General features: G+C 39.1%; 1 protein-coding gene across 10 annotated transcripts in view; it reads right to left on the bottom strand.

The window, feature by feature from the left end:
- Positions 1-19,681, bottom strand: part of STXBP4 (syntaxin binding protein 4) — a 141,002-nt gene that overhangs the window by 47,803 nt on the left and 73,518 nt on the right. For all 10 annotated transcript variants that reach the window (XM_030534647.1, XM_030534645.1, XM_030534644.1 and 7 more), the window contains 3 exons: positions 18,887-19,003; positions 17,575-17,624; positions 14,761-14,894 (listed from right to left, as the gene is read on the bottom strand). In XM_030534647.1, the coding sequence (XP_030390507.1) occupies positions 14,761-14,894; positions 17,575-17,624; positions 18,887-19,003 (301 nt within the window). The remainder of the gene's footprint in view (positions 1-14,760; positions 14,895-17,574; positions 17,625-18,886; positions 19,004-19,681) is intronic.

The raw sequence follows: 19,681 nt of genomic DNA, 5'->3' as shown, positions 1-19,681 counted from the left end.
ACCAGGGCACAAAATATAAAGGAATGACAGAGTAGGTCATACTGTTGGGGGAGTGGCACTATATGTGAAATAAAGCATAGAGTCAAATATAATAAATATTTAAATGAATCAGATAGTACCATATAATCTGTATGGATAGAAAGTCCATGCTTGAATGCTAAGAGTATAACAATAGGAATATACTGTTGACAACCTGGCCAGCGACTGTGAAATGCTCAGGAGGATTAGCGAGGGTACGAAATTAGAAAATCCAATAATAATGTGGGATTTCAACTATCTCCACATTCACTGGGAACCTCAGGATGGGATGCAGAGATAAAATTTCTGATATTTTGCCACTTACAAGCTTTCCTCCAGTTTGTTAGTACTGTAGTCCTTATCAAGAATTAAATATTATATTGATTAGAGCCAACATATAAAAGTCTCAGATTTCTTTCATGCAGGCTAAAGGATGTATTTGTAGTTTGTAAGTCATCAGTAAACTTAATCTGTTGTTCAAGCTATGGCACAAGCTTCCAACAGGGAATTAAATTCACAGGTATAATTTCAAGTGAGAAAAGCTGACCCCCTCAAGTGAGTGCTGAATGAGAGAGAGATGGCTGAATGCATGGGTTTCACCTAAGTGCGATTAACCAGTGAAGAACAGTACTTAAGAAATTAGCAATTGCTGAAACAGTTTTTTTCTAACCCACTTGTACAACAAAATCAGAACATCTTAACCTTTGCCAGTATAGCTTGACTGTTATATACTTCGAGAGTAACTGGACTAGAATAGGGAGCCGGAGGCTGTTTTTATATTATGTGAATGGCATAATATTAGTATGTGTCAGCAAGTTTAATAAAAGTTTTGGCAGAGCAGACCCAGACATATAACCAGATGTTGCACAGCCAATGAACGAAAACCCAAAAGTGGTGTTTTTTTCTTTTTTGAAAAGACTACAGCGATTGTACTTACATATTTTTAAGCACAAAGTCCCCATGTCAGTAACAAAACTGAAAAGCTTTTAGGAAGCTTTAACCAGCTTATTATTTTATGGCATATACTTACTCCCCAATATTTCCATTATGACTTCCAATCATTTATTCCAACTTAACGCCTTCTATCTTGCTCTTCCCCCATCCATGTTTCAGATGGTTTGTGGGCTCTACAGCCAACATTCCTTGTTCACCTCTCCCTGTTATCTTTAAACCCCAATTATTTCAGAAATCTTTCCTTCTTTTCTCCCCCCACTACAAGAAACCCTTCCTTACTCTCACCTTCCCTGAATTTTTCTCTTGTGCATACTGTCCTGTCTATCCCAGGCTCTGACCCTGCACAGACTTATGAATGTACTTAACTTTAAATCATTGTGGGATTGGGGCCTCAGATTGTAAACTTTTCAGGGCAAGGAATATGTTTGGTCTTAATCTATGGGCCAATTTTTAGCTGGCCTGGATCAGATTTTGCAAGATCTCCCCCATCCTACTTGTACCAGGGATTACAAGCACTGAGCTAGCTTAGCACTGATAGAGACTTTTTAAAGGAGTACCCCCCTGGCCTCCATTCCTTGCAGAAACCAGCAGGTGTGGTAGAGCACATGCTCCATCCTGTAAAATGGGATAGAAGCTCACTCTTAAGCATCTGCTTCTTCAAAACCTCCAGCTGAATGCCTTCTAAACTAGCGTTACAAGTGTAACGTGCTATATAAACAGCTTTAATAATTCTATTGTAAGAATAAAAAAAAAATCAAAGGTGCAGTGTTTTCAAGAAAGGAATGTAATGCTTAACAATGTAACTCTGCTCTGCAAAATGGCAAATGCCTATTAAGCATTCTACATGCTTGCTTCATTTTCCATATTTCATGCACTCTTGGTCTTAACGGTACATTTATCTATATTAGGGGTCGGCAACCTTCGGCAAGCCGCTCGCCAGGGTAAGCAACCTGGCGGGCCGCGCAGGTTTGTTTACCTGCCGCGTCTGCAGGTTTGGCCAATCGTGGCTCTCGCTGGCTGCGGTTCGCCACTCCAGGCCAATGGGGGCGGCGGGAAGCGGTGTGGGCCAAGGGATGTGCTTACCCTGGCGAGCCACGTGCTGAAGGTTGCCGACCTCTGATCTATATCAACATTTGTATCTTGTCAATATGATTTCAATGAATACAACTGAATTCTTATTTTTGATTTATTGACACACAAAACTTCACCTAAAAGCTCATGTTTTAAAGTAGGTTGCTTGCTTTGTTATCTCAACTGATAAAATACTCATGTATAGAAATGCATCCTTTGGACCTTGATGCCATCACAATAATACCTGTAGCTTGCTATTGTTCGGTGTTTTGAGTTTAGCACAACAATGAATTGCTAGCAAAAGTCAGAAGCTAAGCTCTGCCATTAAAGAGACTGGTACTAACAGTGTGGATTGTTGATACTACTCAAATCAGATTTATCCCTAACATATGTACTTAGAGTTCTTGGTCTGAGGAATAAGTCATCACTTTAAACTGGTTAACATGAGGTTATGAGATTTCTTTACATAGTCCTCCATTCAGTTATTATTACAGCCTTTTCCCACTAAACGATGTTATTCCACTAAGATGATGAAATTTGACAATTTTTAAACCCAGGATCATCTCAACAGTGTTATTATAATGAATATTATATGTTGCAGATAACTGATAGGTGTTAAGACTGAACATGAAAACAGACATTTATCTCACATGCTAGCTAAGTAAGGAATGCAAAAATAAAAGCCACAACAAGGACAAAGAAGGATAATAATAAATCTGCCTTCTAAGAGAGCTAGACAGGTCTACCGGTCAATGCTATGCTGCTTCCTGAGAGGAATCTGAATTGAACCTAAAGGGGGAAATGTGGATAAAGTACTCAAGAATCTTAAAAAAAACAAACTGAAGCAGTATAGCTCTGTTACAATCCAATAGCAGTCCTAACTCAGGAATTCAGCTTAATTTGAAGAGCTGAATTCTCAGTTACCTTGTGATAGGTCTTGGTTTTATGTCACATACATGCAATTCCATTTATTCATTCATTCTCAAGGGGGTTCTATATCAGTTCTCCATTCTGATACACAAGTGCAGCAACTAAGTGATTATTCTAGACTTTCAAGACAGTTATAAATTAATACAGCACTTGTATAGTTTCCACAAGGATATTCCAGCAATAGGAAAATCTACTCATTAAAAAAAGACAGGGACAAATTCATCCCTGCTGGGGTCAGTGACTTTACACCGGAGATGAATTTATCTTTCTATATTTTTAAAGTTGAAAACCTCTGGATACATCAACCTAAAAAGTTTCTCTTTGCTCATTTTAGACCTTTATGTCAATCATTTTGCTCACATGTTCCGAAAAACCAAAAGGTGGATCCACAGGAACAACAATTTGTCAGTTAAAATTAAAAAGTTACTGAATGTTCTTTAACTATAAAATTAGGCCCAGATCTTGTGGGGTGGAGTGGCCACTTTGATGCACAGCCCACATTGGAAGGACAACTGCAGCTCCTGGCCCAGCCTCTCCGTGCTGTTAGTGTAGAAGGCCAGGTCTGGGAAAAGTAGGCCTGGGTGGTACCACTGGCAACCAGCATAATTCAGAATGGTCCTCGGGGTGCTTTATGTTTCACCAGGATACTGGCCCAGCACAAAGATAACTGCTTGCTGCCTCTTCATAGCTGAGAATCCAGGCCTAATCAGCACTTTTATAATAAATCTTCCTCTAAAATTTTCATTTTAGATTGTAGTTATGAATGATACAGAAGTTACAGATTACAATCAAGTCTTGGAATTGTATGTGTCTCATGTCCAGTAAGAATAATGCCTAAAGTCTGAGTCATGTTGAGACACTGTCATAAAAAAATCATCGAAAACAATTACATCACTGTGAGATAAATCTTGGGCAGATACAATAGCAATCTACCCTCAGACCTCAGTATGATTCTCTGCCATCTTACCAAGTTTCAGGCATTTATAAACCTTGACTATCTCCCAGGAAAAAGCACATATGACTTGAATGAAAGCCCACAGTGGATCATTTGGCAAGGAAAAATATATAAAGCTGGCAGAGAAAAATATAAAGGGAACTGGGCAAGATTAGAAATAAATTAATAAAGAAAAGTGGGTCACTAGTCCAAATCTGGCCCAAATCAGCAGTGGCTGTACTTCATTTTCATTTCATGGCTATTTGTGTGAAATTAGTTTGCTGGTCTCAGTCCAGTTCTTAGTGGATGAGCATCCACATAATAATACCCCGCTCCCATTGTCACTAATTTGTACCCTAATTAACAGTCTCACCAGAAAAGACAAGGATTGAATATGCATAGGATCCAATCCCAGTCCCACTGAAATCAATGACAGTTTTCCCACTGACTGCAATGAGAGCATAATCAAACCCACTGAGAAGATTCAGAAAACCACTTTGGCCCCCTGTGCTGGCTACGTATGAGGTATGTTGCCAGGGTAATGAGGGGAAGCTTATGTTATTGCTGCTTCTGCTGCAACTATCCTGGGGATTATGAGAGGACTTGATTTCAGGAATGTCAATCTGGCACCTTTCATCAGCATAAAATTCACACATATACAAAATTCTATTATTAAAAAAACCCATAGAAACGATTAACAAATATAAATCCATATAATATTAAGTATAACAAATACCTCAGTATTAGTGGTGTAATGCCATACAGATCTCTGTTACAGTTAATTGGCAGAACTGGTGAGATGTTTAATAAATGAACCTGTGTAATACAATAGTACAACAGAATGGAGTGGGAAAAACAATGTACATGCGTGTCAGTGGGAGGAAGATTGACACCTAAAGCACAGAGCACCTCTGTGCTTACATTTTTATGTACATGTGGCTGTAAGTATTTAAGGTACACTATATTATGTCTTTCAGCAACAAGCTGTGACTGTGATGGAGCCTGACCCCAGGAAATAAAACAAATTCCATTCATCTTTTCAGTCTTGTCTCTGTCATTCTTAAGGAAGACATTTCTCGAAAACAGAATACAATGAACTGACCTGCATGTTCTTTCAGCTACTTTTTAAACTAACCTTGAAGCATACTCATTCAACTTCTATCAATCTGTGCACTCTAGGTAAGCTGTATGTATAAACAGAGATAATGACATAGATTTCTCTTCTAGAGTACAGCAGAAATTATATAGCCTGGTTGAATATGGAATGGAGCTGTCGCATATCAACTGAGGTGAGGAAGGTTCTCAAACTTATCCTACTGTTTGAACCTATCGTAAAGATTTGTCTTATGGACAGCCTCATTGGAGCATGGTGACATTTTTCTGTTGGATGCTATGTTCACCAAAACATGCAGCTTTGGAGCAATCAATGTGGGTTGAACCTGGTGAATAGCTTCAGCTGAACTCAAAAAATTTGAAAAAATCAAAACAGTTCAGGCTGACATTTTGGAAACAATATGTTTTGACTATTTTGTTTCAAAATGACATTTTATTTTGAAATTTAGCTAGATTTGTTTTTTAAAAAATGAAAAGGGTAAAATACACCTCAAAAATGTAAACAAAAGAAATTTGTTTTGGGTTGAATGAAACATTTCCTTTCACTCAAAACAATCCCCCTTCCCCCCACAGTTTTAAATTTTGGTAAGAACTCTTCTCTCCCCTGCCCCCCACATCTCCACACCCCCAAAATAAAAAAAAAAAAAGAAGTTTGGGTTCAAAATGAATGGATTTTTTTCCCCATTTTTTGAGTCAGCCACCAAACTGAAAAAAATCAATTATTCAGTCAGCTCTCAATCATAATTATGCAAGCCACCTTCCCTACTATTTGTGATCACATCTTTGTACGAACTATTTTAGATTTAAATAATAAAAAGATGCCTACACAAAGCTCTAGAGACCCTAACACATAATTAACACTACAATAAAAATCTCAGCAGCATTAAAATAATCATTCAACAGGAATTCAGCCAACCAGACATCTACTTTTTTTTCCAGCCTCCTCATTATTATAGGAAGCACAGTCTCAGGCCTGTCCAAAAAGCCCTGCCAGTCGGATCCTTTTGGATCCAGGCAGCTATCAATTGATTACATGAATAAGTAACATTAGGAAATAATTCTCTGTATTTTTAAGCTGTCTTTTATGCAGCGTAGCAGCTGAAATCAAGGAGAGATGCTACTAGTATAGGTATGATCCAAAGCTCCTTGAAAACAACAGGAATCTCTCCATTGATTTCAATGGGCTTCAGATCAGATCTTATCTGACCAGCCAGTATTCCACAGACCCCTCAGCAGCTGCTCTGGGAACCACTGGATCACGTTCTGAATAACTCTGGACTAGGACAGGTCAACATAAAACCTTTTTCCAATTTAAACAATTCATTAATGAAATCACTATTAGGACAAACCTTTCTGAACAATTCAACCGAAGAATTTATATTCTCTCTCAGTGCAGGGTAACATAATTTCTTTCTTCACCAACTGACCAAAACTAACCAAACAACTCCCCCCAAATGTGCAATAGTAATTCATTGTATTTTATAATCGTTAAAAAAATATCAGGGCAAACTTGTTTTCCAGTGATCTTGCACCTGATACTTCTGTTCTGCCTTTAGTTTTGTTAATTTGTCCTCGTTAACTGTTAAAGAAATTAAACTGATCATTCAGCTGCTGAATATTATCACACATTTCTTTTAGCCATTAGGATAAAGAGATGCTAACATCCCACGTTTCTTCACACATTCCTTTACATGCTGAAGGTCAGCTTCTAGTTTGCTCCCTGAGCCCCACCCAAGCTTCCAATAGTGGCAATTACTATTCCTATTCTTAAAAGGCGCAAATCTTCTAATTAAGATCTACAACATTTTCATTTCATCTTCCAATTGTGTTTTATTGCAAAGGTGGTAATGATGCAGTACATGGGTCAATTTAATGTCTAATCTCTGCAACATACTTGAAGTTTTTTTCCCTGTCTAGTTCATGTTACTGATAAAGATTTGTGCTAATAAATCTTCATGCTTTTTGCAAGTTTGTTGAAATTCAACAAATGTGCTTCCTTCTTTTTCTCTGGGGAGTGATATTATTGACCCTTGATGTAGACAAGAGCATGCAGGCTCAGGCATCAAATCTGTTACTTGGGGAGAATTGATGCCTTGTCTGTCTTAGGGTCTCGAACTTGTAATACTGATTGGCAGACGAAGGGATGGGACAGCCGACAAACCTAAGAATACAGGGTAGCTATACAGGAAGTTACCATAAAGGAGTGAAGACAAGTGAAACTGAAAAAAGTGTTGTCTCCATATTTCAGCTGGTAAAGAGTCTGTCAGTTGTCAGAGACTTCTGGAGCACAGAATTGGTCTAAACCAGCACTTTCCAGATTGTCAAGAGAGATGGGGCTGACTAGTGCTGAGCATCTGCAACGTTCACTGACTTCTTCTGGAGTTGTGGGTACTCAGCACCTCTCAGGATCAGGCCAAAAATGCAGTAGTGATGTGACACATACAACACAACAGACAATCAAAATTACTTTGAAACAAACCCAACACTTGGTCTGCTAAACGTTTGCCTGTAGGACTATCCCAAGAAAACATATTTATGCATGGTGACTGGCAGCATCTAGAAGGCTGCAACATTTTATTAGGTGAACAGGTCCTTTAAAGGAGATATAGTTATTTGGAAAGAAGCTTTTAGTAAACTTCAGCATGACCGCCATATGTCAAATTTCAGATTAAAGACACACTGTGTCTAAAAACTATGCTCCGGGAATTATTTCGGGGAAGTTCTGTGACCTGTATTATACAGGAAGTCAGACTTCATGATCACAATGATCCCTTCTGGCCCTGGAATCTATGAGTGAGAAAATGTTTTAGGATGCATTTCTAAGTTTCCTGCTGTGCAGAGGAGCAGACTTCATAATGTTTAATGGTTTACTACTGACATAATGGGATTACATCAACAACAGTAGGGCTGTATTTTGGGTAGATACCTTGGAGGCGGAGTGTGAAATACAGAGTCAGAAAACTTGATAACTCAGTGCCTGAGGATCACTATATCATGACGAGATAAGCATGTTCCAAAGGATAACTGGTTTTTGGACATCGCAAATGTCTAGCTGGATTTTTTTAAGTTTGCTTATATTGGAAGGGAGGATTATGATTTCCTGAATGCTACCAACGTGATTTTCACAATATGAGTTACTAAGTGCAGCCAGCAGACTACTTTCAAATGTTACAGTATTTCATTGGGGCCCTATTCTCCTCTGCAGGGCAGTGTCCTTCAGCAGCAGTACCACCCTACTATGCTATGGATTTGCAATACCATCAGAGAGGAGGCAGCACATGTTGGAAGATTGTGAGGAATACATTTTTTTAAAATTATCTTCCCCATGCAGGAAGACAGCTCTTTGTGGGAATAAATCCATACTTTCTGGACCCCATCCTGTTTTATCAAGATTCTTCTTAAACAGCTCTTCACAAAGCAGAGTTCACAAAGTTAGACTTTCATGACACATTTCTTGTAAGTAAATTAATAGCCTTCTTCAGAAAAACAGTTTCAATCTGGGTATGTTTCTTCAACTACATCTTATGCAAAATGAATATCAAAGTTATCAACTCAGCAATTTTTGCTTTACTGCTTTAACTCTAAAAATATATCATTAAACTATTATGTGGGATGCTCCATGCTGAAAAGAGTAAAACCTCTCACTCTTCACTGCAACATTCACTAAACATTATTCTTTGGCATACCTTTTATGAACTGGTGCAGGCACTAATGTCCCTCTTTAAATCAACCACTCTGGTAGGACATGTGGGAAACATTTTGTGAAAATCTGGTTCAGAGGATTGCCGAGAACTATTGAATATCTACTTTGTGTCTGGTTTTTTGTTTTTTTTTTGTTAAGCTTGGAGAGCTTTAATGCTTTAATCTCATATACAAACTCAGCAGAGCCTAAGTCTATCTGTAATGCTCTCCAAATCAGAATGAACCCAGAAGGATGACGTTCAATCTTTAAGTCCTTCTCTGCAGAGCTATTTTTAACTCTCAGGTTCACAAAATGGATCCATACTATGGCTCTAGAGCTTTCTAACTGAATCCTACCTATTATATTTGACACAACCAGATGTTAGTCTTCAATTGCATTTAGGTCTAAAGGCTTCTCTTGCATGATTTCCTGTGTAGTCTGACAGAAATAATTTAATGTGACACAACATTTCCATCCCCAATGGTGCAACTTGATTCTCCCTCCCCCAACATTCCTCAAAAAGAAAAAAAAATCTTTACTTGTCGGACAATATTTTTGCTTGCTGAAAGAGACATTATTGGTAGCTCGATATAGACCATAAACATAAATTAGATATAATTATTTAACATGCAACATGCCATGGCTTTGCAACAATTAATAATGCTATGATAAATCAAATGAGCCTGTCACAATTCTTCTGCTCCCCTATTTCAGCTACTCTAATTCCAGCTCTCACAGCAATTTTGTGCAATTTCAGTATCTACTTCTTCGGAAGCCTTTCTCACACAACATTTTATGCACTCCCGTATACAGAAGGTAGGAGAAGAGGTTTTCAGTTCCTGACAATGTAAGGATTCACATGAATGTATGCACATGAAACATAACCTGGCCAAAGAAACTTATTTAGTACCAGTCTAAAAGGCAGGTAGCAGACAGATAAAATAAATGTTTGTTGTAATGGCTGTTCCCACCAAAATTCTTCATGTTTTCCATAAAGGGATGAAAAAGTAAATGAAAAAATCCTGTAATGTATCTGTAGGGCCATTTTTGTTTTATTTTTAAAAGTTAAATTAGCTGACCTAGATTATCAATGACACATCCCCTCAACTATAGGTACATATGATCAAAATAGACAGCCATTTGGATGCTCTCTACTGGGGATCCTATCATAAAACACCATAATCTCTTAGTTTTGCCCTCTCATGCAGTCTAGTACAATCTCTAGTCATAAACTGGAAAGACTTTTGCATTTGGACAGAGATGTCAGGTATCAATGGATTTACAGAGGCAACCTAGAAATACACAAATATTGTAAAACTCGTTAAATTTATCTCAGGAATACAACTAGTCTATGCTCATTCCCTAGCAACACTAACAAACAAAAAAAAACCCCAAACCCTTCATTAACATGGGATTAAGATGCAAAAAAATATATCACAGTAAATTACATAAAAGTAATGCATTATAAAGTTAGGAAATTCAGTCATTTTATACAATTCCGGAACCTCTACAACACCTAAATTCCTCATCCAATCTGCCTTAAACTGTCCTGGCAAGTTCTATCCTCGGATAAATTCATAACTGTGACATATCAGGTGCATTGACTGTACTTTAACAAAGGTGTGTTTGAATAGTAAAATGGGGCTGTAGCGGGGTGGTTACACTGCTCCTGCCCTGAAGGGCTTAAAACAGCCCTGGGAGAGGGCTGTGGCAGGGGGAAAGCTGGGCTGATTGCGAAGGGGCCACAGCTGGGCCACGTCCCAATCAGGCCACAGCTGGCCTGTATAACAAGCCTGTGAGCCAGAGGCCCAAGAGTCTCCCTCTAGCTGAGGAAAGAGATGGGCTTAGCTGCCTGACTGTGAATGGGTACTGGAGTGAAGCAGGGCTAGGGAAGGCCAGAGGCACTGGGGAGCTCCAGGCTGGCAACTCCCCAGGCTGCAGGGTCTGGTCCAAGGCCCCTGGAGGTACTGGGTTGCAGGGAAAGGAAGCAGGTCAAAACCTCCCTTGCCTGTGATGACTGGCTTATACAGACTGCAGCTGGCCCCAGTGAAAGGGGGCTAGATGGTGATTGGCAGTGGCCCATAGGCAAGGTGGGGATAGAGGGTTGGGGATTTCCCAGAGAGGGGAGACTCACAGAGACTGGTGGGGTTATTGACAGGAAGCAGCCCCACGGTCCTGGGAGGGACACGGGGGGTCAGTGGCAGTGGGACACCTGCCAGCAGAAGGCACTCCAGAGGCTGAAAGACCTAATTCCCGAGACAACCAGCAGGAGGCACCGCAGGTGAGAGTCTCGCACGCCTACAGGGGCTTATAAGAGAAAACTAGTTTAAGCCTTAACAATAGTTGAGTGTATGTCTCTCCATAAATAAAAACATATTAGAGATTTAGGATGCATTTTATATAGTATCAAACCAAAATAGTCCCTGGTACAATTGCCCCACTAATGGTTCCCTTTCACCAGCTGAGAGTCAATATTAAATAAAACACCCTCATCTTCCTATGATAGACTGTTAATAGATTGTAGAGCATTTGTTCCCTTAGACATTATATCACTTAATCACTACAGATTAAAAATTATGAAAGACAATATTCAAAGACCTTAAAGAACACACACTCATTCTGATGGAACTTTGGCATCTTGGAAGGAAAAACTGGGACAGTGTGGCATAAGTACTCGAGTCCTTAAAGCTCAACTTCAGTGAGCTGTGGATCAGGCCTAGTGAAAAGAGAATGCCAACTTTCTGGAATCCTTATGGTACGTCAGTCTGAGTAATTGAGCTTGTCCTCCTGTACTTTCACAGGCTAGGGCAGTCAAATTATCTGAAGTCCCTGGCATGTGTTTTAAGAAGAGTGATGGATATTACTGAACAGGATTAAAATAATTTCCATGTACTCAACTGGCATTTCCTACCTTCATGATCTCTTTGGCAGTGGAGTGCCTGCTCATGAACCACCTAGGAGGAAAGGCAGTGTGCAAAAGAGAAGGGAAGGTGGAAGTACAAAACTAAAAAGAGAAACTTGGTCCCTTAGATACCACTGCAGCTCTTTAAATGATTTGCTGCATGGCACCAAATTGCTGCAATCACCACTATAATACTCTTGTTTTGCTGCACTTCATTACAGGCATCTAATGTAAGAAACTTTCAAGGCACTTACCTGCCCAGCAAACATTTGAAGAATATGACGTACTGATCAGAAATGTCTACATGTTGCTAGTTTAAACCTCAGAAGAAATATTTTCTTTGTTTATTAGACTGCTATGCTGTGAATGAAAGCTGGTCTAGCTAGGAGAAAAGGGACAGCAGGTTCTCTCTCTCTCTTTAGGTTAATACAGATGTCAGAAATTCCAAACTGAAAATAACATTTTGTTAGAAATAATTCAAGGCAATAGCTAATTATTTTTCATAAGGGAATATTAGTGGTCACATTCTTCTATGGCCTAGTTTTAGTTCAAAATATTGGCAGTAATAAGGGATTGTTTCATGTAGCCTACAAGCATTCTGTAAAAGGCTAGCTATGATTTATTACAGGACATTCAATTAATTGGAGAACACATCCCAACCACATAAATGAGATCAATTATTATTTCTCTCAGTGAACAGTGGAATATGTATGTAATAAACTATCCTGGAATATCTGCCTAAAGCTAAGGAGATAGATAATTACTATTATGAGTGCACCAGGAAAGGAAAAACACTGCTAATTTTAAAGGCAGAAAATAGCTTCTTGCTCTGAAGATATAATTATCTATGCCCCCGTCCTATGAGATACTGAGCACCTCCTGGGCAGCCAGAATGGAGAGTGCTCAGTACTGCTCAGGATAGGTACTCTAGACAGTGAAATAAACAGAAGAGTGGATATAATAACACAAACAGCACTAAAAATTCTCCAAATCAGTTTAACAGAGTAGAAACGTGATAATTTTCTATCAGGCCCTGGACTTGCAGCCCCTACTCATGTGAGTAGCTCTACTGTCATCAGTGCACCAACTCACATTCATAAAAACATTTCAGGATCAGACCCCCTAGCCTCCAACTGCATAACCTTCTTTGTGCAAAGATTTACAAGTGAGAGCTGAAGTTAAATCAATGGAAGATAAGCACCCAGGTGGTTTTGAAAATCCCACTAGGTGTCTAAAACTGGCCCTTAGGCACTTTCAAAAATTTTACTCATATCACACTTCAAAGTCCTGTACAAGTTCTAAGTCCTGTACAAACAACTAGTTAATCCTTGGGAGGACCCACATGTAAGGCAGGCATTAGTCTCCTTTTAGAAAAGGGGGAAATGAGGCAGAAGTCTCACAGCAAATCAGCAGCAGAGCTGGGATTACTATGCAGAAGATTCCTGACTCCCCAATCTGGGCCAGACCCCAGCCTCTACTCCAGGGGCTCTGTGCTGCTCTGATGATTAAAAAGTACCCATAAAGCTGACTAAACCAGCCCCTGATGACTCTCTCAGCTCTGGGAAACCTTTAAGTGGTATCAGTTCACAGAACTGGCATCAATGCCATCCTCTCTCTGCTCCTGGTGCAAAGCGTATGGGGGAGAGAAGAGACTCTGAGAAAAATAACCATGCTTCAAACTATTTTTGCTCCTTTGAGCTGTGCTATATGCTCCTTGGCTACTGATTTGAATAATATTTTCATCTAATTATATCATGCTGTTGCTGAAGACGGCTTTTGCAGTACCAGAGAAGTGTAAAGGGACCTTAAGTGTAAATGGGAAACAAGACTGTAGACTCCTTGATGACTTCTTCATAAATTATAATTGGGAAGGAGTGATACAGTCAGCTCTGTCCTCTGCCATCAAATACGTTGTCTCTGCTACCTGAACTCTGCGTTCACTTACAATTCTGGGTTCCTTGAATCATGACAGTTAATTGTAAACTGAGATATTAAACATCCTGGTATAATGTTAATGAAAAGACTCCAGAAGGATTGCATTAGTATATGAACTCTTCTTGTGAAATGACCAATTAATCAGCTGTTGTGTTAACTGATTATAGCATTTGTAAAACAGCTGGCTGACAGGCTTTTCTTTCAGACAGTTGTAATGTAATATTGGCCAATGCTCACTTCTTAATCCATAAAATTCTTTCTAGTCCATTCTGAAAAGACAGATCATTCCAACTACAAAATGATATAATGATCTGAAAAAAAAATCCAAATCTCATTTTGGTCAAAGAAAAAACAGAGCTTTCTGATGGATTGTAATTTTTTCTTTTATCTTTACATTCGATCTGATTCTCCTTTCACTTCAGTGTCACACCAGTATAACTCTTTTGATGATTATGGATATCAATTTGTATCAGTGCAGTTGATAGAAAAATCAGGACCAATATGCTTATATTGTTCACAGGCTGGACTCTGTGAATTGTCTTTCTTTCCGGACTAGAATAGGAAGCAGCTGTAGGAGTCTGTCTCTGAGACCTGCTTGGTAAAAGGTTCCTTTTTCTTCCTACCACCTTACTGTCAGTATTATACACCTCTACCCCGATACAACACTGTCCTCGGGAGCCAAAAAATCTTACCGCGTTATAGGTGAAACCACGTTATATCGAACTTGCTTTGATCAGCTGGAGCGTGCAGTCCCCCCCCACCTCCGGCAACACTGCTTTACCACGTTATATCCAAATTTGTGTTATATCAGGTTGCGTTATATTGGGGTAGAAGTGTAATTAGTGTTTTCCTGGAACCATATCCGCAGTGTAGGTTAGTTGCCATTATGAAATATAGGTTTGGTACATTAATAAAAGTGCCTTGATAAGGGCTGATAATAAACCTCATAAATCATAAACCTAAATCACCCTTCCAGCTCATGATTCTATACTAAGTGTAAATGCTACGACTATCTGAACTACACCGAGCATTTTCCTAGTGGCTGTTATGCTCGAATGTGCTTTCTTCTGATGAACCTACGGTAATGACTAATTATATTTATTGTTCAGTTGATAACTGCTGAAATATTCCACTCTGAATTGCCAGTCAAAAGGTGAAAGGGAGAAAGGGTGTGCAGGGGTGGCGGGTAGAATATATATATATATACACACACACACTCACAATCTACTTCCAGAATGGCATGGACAGATTGAGTAAGATCTTTGGCTTCTGCTGCAAGGGTTGCTGTGACAGTACGTCCATTCCTCCCCAGTCGTGCCAGGAGTGTTTTGGTAGATAATGTGCCTCTTCGGTCACTGGAAGGAACACACAGCAAACAGATCAATCGTCTATAAAATTCGAAGGGAAAATGTTCCTTTTAATAAAATAAAACAGGCATCCTTTCACCTTGTTGAACACATCTCTTGGTTGATTTTAGTCTCATTCCAGTAACAAAACAAAACAAAAAAAAAGAATTATGCTACCAAATTCAGGAGACTTACTGTGACCCTAACAGCATCCCAGTGTCAGAGGGCAAGGAGCTCCCCAGTATCTAGCAGTGCAGAACAGTTCAGCGTACTCCAACTCATTAATGTCATAATCTATATCTAACAGCTGTAGGGTTAGGTATTATTGGAAAACTAATAACACACTGACTGTTAATATTCTTGCATTGTGTATGTACGCTAAATCCCAAAGGACCACACAGTTGTGCTGGAAATATGGGACTAAACTGTTTTCAAATCAGACAAATGGGGACTTGGTACACAGGTTTTTCCCAGACAAAGGAAAGGCTGAAGCATCCATCCAGGTGCAATCATAATCAATGGGTTATTCATTTGAATATCGGAGGTTGCAGGAACAGATCAACTTGCATTGTAGCAATCACCAGTTGGAATCTCATCTTCCAGACCCATGACTCCTTTACTTGACATGAACTTCATCTGGTGGTGCACTCTTCAGAAGAATATGTTTCAAAGGTTTATTGAACTATAAAAGTGAGAGTAAAGCACCTTTATGTTATGCTTCACCTTAGGAGACAAAGAAACTAAGCAATGTGATCTTGCGATGGATCCTGACCAGTAAAAGTTGGAAAGGAGACCTAGGTCAGAGAAATCATCTTTAACAAAGACTGTATTTTACTAGATTAAGTTTTAGTCATTTAGATGCATGTTTTGACTTTTATTTGCTCGTAGCCATGTCTTTATCCCTAAAGCCTTTATCCCTTTTATGTGGTATCACTTAACTTGTGCCCTTTTGTTAATACATTTGTTTTATTTTCACTATAAAATGTCTCAGCGCTGTGTTTGAAGGGAAGGGTATGTTTACCCAGTTAAGTTAATAAGCTGTAATGTACTGTCTCTTTAAAAGAGCAGCAAACTTAATATCTTCTGTGAATGCACAGTGGTAGGGGCTGTGCGTTGGAGAGAAACATCTCCGAAGAGCTCGGAAGCTTGTGTTCATTGATTGTTATCAATGAGGTAAGGTTTGAACCAGTGGAGCCTTGAGGATTTTGACTGGTGAGGAAGACAGAGTGGTATGGTAGGGAGCTGACACGCAGTCTAATCTCTAGCAAAGCTCACTCTAGCTGTGGCAGAGTTAAGACAGTGGCTCACAGCTCTGGATATCCCCAGCAGCGTGTTACACTTACCCAAAGATCATACTGGCTTCTGTACTCAGAATCTCCTATGAAAACAGGGTATATCAACTTTGTAAAGAATGAAATGTTACTATCTCTGTTAGTCAAATACAATTCCCATTGACCTGACTGGGATTAGTGCGTAAATACGTAAGGGTAGAATTTGTCTGCTACTTAACAGGCATCCATTACAGCCTGAGAGCTTGATCCTGAAACTGTCAGTGCGACAAAACCCCTGATAATTTCAGTTAAACAGATTTGATTTTACTAGGAATTTTGCATGAATAAGGTTTTCCAGATAGGGTCCTATTTAGCATTTATTCTTGAACATGAACATGGAGAAACCTGCTTAGTGAGACAGGACAGAATTATATTGATGTTTTAAGAGGCCAAAGGCTGCTCTAAATCCTGTTGAAAACATCTGAGCTGCAGCATTTTTTAATTAAAGTAATTCTGTTCACTTTCATACAGTTTAGATAAATATGGTTTCTCTGATTACAGGCTTGAATGCTTCTTGCTTTGTAACAAAAGCAGGTGGTGCTACTGGAGTTTGCTAGTACAATCCTCATGGTACACAAGGTTATACCACTTACCATATTTACGGTCAGGAAGGAATTTTTCCCTCTGGCAGACAGCCCCAGACAGCGGCAAGAGGCTACTCCCTCTCCCTTATTTCAGGCATTACGTGGAAGGGAGCTGAGTATCTCATTTGTAAGCTGTTTGATGCAGTGGGCCAAGCGTTTTCTCTACAGCCCTGTTGGGGGTGGTTTGATGATGTTCTGACATATGTGAATATGCACATTTTTCTTTTATTCCACCTTTGTTGGCAGGGTCATTCACCACATAAATGGTGCAGGAGGTAACCTTGAAAGTCCTCCTAACAAAAATCTAAACTCTCAGAAGAATCAGAACTAGATAGATGATGGTGGTACTAACAGTGGTGATGCTTCTTATTACTGGACATAGGCGAGAGGCAGTCTCTACCACAGAGTCTTACTCTTTGCATGGGGAAAGAATAAGGTGGAAAGCTGTGGCAAGGGATAAAGTGTCTTTGGTTGATAGAAACACGGAGATGCCCATAGGTGTGCTGGGTCTGTGCTGGTTAACTGTTTTATCTTCAAATTGTTAATGAAATTTGCAGCCCTGAAACCAGTGTTGTGGTTTTATTTCCACTGTTCATAAAAGTGGCATTCAGAAATGCATGGGAGCATAGAAAGAAAACAGCTAAGACTTAGGATGAGCTGTTTGTAGCTTCTAACCCTATCACAAAGGTTTTCAATAACAACATGTATTGATATATTTCATATCATTTCACCGCATTACCTTCAATAAAACAAGTTAAGTTTAGGTTTTCTTACCTTAAATTTGACAAGGGAATGGAGTTGTCTGCTAGTACTTCGTGCACAACCTGTTGGCAAACAATCAAAGAAATGAATAGTTAATGTTTTATAAGCTTCACATACTATTTTTGTTGCTTTGTCATCTACTTAAAGATCTTCTGTCTCCCTGAAAACTTTGGTATTCCTAGCCAGAAGGAATGAGCTGGGGTCTCAGTTTTCTTCTAACGGACCCTAAATGATTTTTCATGTGGACAATATTCTATCAACCCAAAGCACCTCAGCCACATTTATGCAAATATGAACAATATATTGTAGGACATTTTTCATATGGATTTTACTCTATATCCGTAGCCACAGATCTCGCCAAAAGGCTAGTTTGCTAAATCAAACATTTTCCTATGGGCAGCCCATAATGTAAGGATTATAACATGAGAAATTTCTCAGTATCCATGGAAGTAAAATTGTAGAGGCAAATAAGGTATATTGCTGAGATGTAAAAGATAACACTTCAAATGACATAATTTCTCCCCCTCTCCCCCAAGGAACTCTTTTGTATAAGCCTGCAACACCTTTCCCCCATATCTGACATTCAAAAACAAGTCTGAGAGATTTTCTTATATTGGCAGTCAGCACAGGGGGAAGGAGCAACAACAATTTTAAGCTGCCTGAAAATTATAATATACAAAATCACCCTATTTTCACAGCAAGGGGCAACTCAGGTCCATCATATGGGGGAGGCAAACACGAATTGGACAAAATTAATTAAAACACATCCGTGTTGTGTGTTTATAATCTATATGTCCATGTTATAAACCTTTTTACTATGTGAAATAAATATCTGAGTAGACCATATCTTCAGCCAGTATAAAGTGACATAGAACACTGACTAACTGGCTCAGTATAAAATGGTGCAGAACAGGCTGAGTTGGATTAAGCATACAGTAAGCTAACATTCTGATTTTTTAACATGTTTTAAACATAACCTCTGTTTACTGATGTATATCTGCCTCTTAATTTTGCAAATGGGAATTATTTTACCATTTCGAGATAAAGAAACTTGACCTCTAAATGCTAAGATCATAGGTTTTAATGCACAAACAAAAGAATGTTTGTTACAATTAGGCACCCAGCAACAATCAAAGGACTCAAAAATCCCTACATGAAATTCTGCCTTAACCCTTATTTCAGCAGGTTGTATAAGCTGTGAATGTTTTTTTTCAAACTACAGTTTTACACATTCATGCTTAATTTATCCTATTTCCTTAGATATAACAACACACATCTTTTCCCAAATAAAACGCTGCTGGGAACAACAGTGCAAAAAAGTTACCTCTACAAACTGCAGCAGTTTTGCAGTGGCCACTTCAAAGGTTTTCCTAGCCGATTCTGATTTCCGCAGCTGGCAGTCAAGCACGGTAATTCTCTTTCTTAAATCTTGAACACTATCCTGTGGAAGAAATTCAGTTAATACTATCTAATTCATTTCAAGACTTAATTTTATTTATCCTATTTGTTATTTTTCAAACTTTTTGAGTGAACAGTGAAGGTGATGGGGGTTCTCTCTCCAAATTTTAAGGAAAGAGGAAGCAAAGACTGTTTTACCAAAAGGATCTTGAAGGCCCTAATATTGCCTTAAAATGTACATGTTTAAAATAAAATCTGAATTCAGAACTTGAAAGAGACTGTAGATTTTAAAATGTCGTCTCAGCAATGCTTTCCTTGCATCCCTAGCCTAGCACTCTTTATCTCCTCCATGTCCGAGTAACTGAGGGCTTATCTATATGAACAATTAGTTCACAGCAAACTGAGGTGTGACTGTACCCCACACTGGCCTGCTGTTGACCAACTCCCTGCTGATGTGTGTTAACTGTTTGATCTAGTCCTCAAAGCTCTGTAAGGAAGGGTTCTAACAAACTATTAACATGTCAGCAGGGTGCACAAGGATAGTTGGTCTGCAGCAGGTTAGATTCACACCCCAGCTTGGTGTGAACTAATTATTCATGTAGACAAGCCCACCCTCAGTTTTCTGCCAGGCCTTTTAACTTTAGAGCTGAGAGTGAAACAGCTGAATCACAAGTTTTAGAATGTGGCCTTGGCTACACTGGCGCTTTACAGCGCTGCAACT

Source organism: Gopherus evgoodei, chromosome 15 (genome assembly GCF_007399415.2).
Source record: "Gopherus evgoodei ecotype Sinaloan lineage chromosome 15, rGopEvg1_v1.p, whole genome shotgun sequence".
NCBI lineage: Eukaryota > Metazoa > Chordata > Testudines > Testudinidae > Gopherus > Gopherus evgoodei.
The sequence above is the reverse complement of the archived record's forward strand: the minus strand, read 5'-3'. Positions and strand labels throughout refer to the sequence as shown.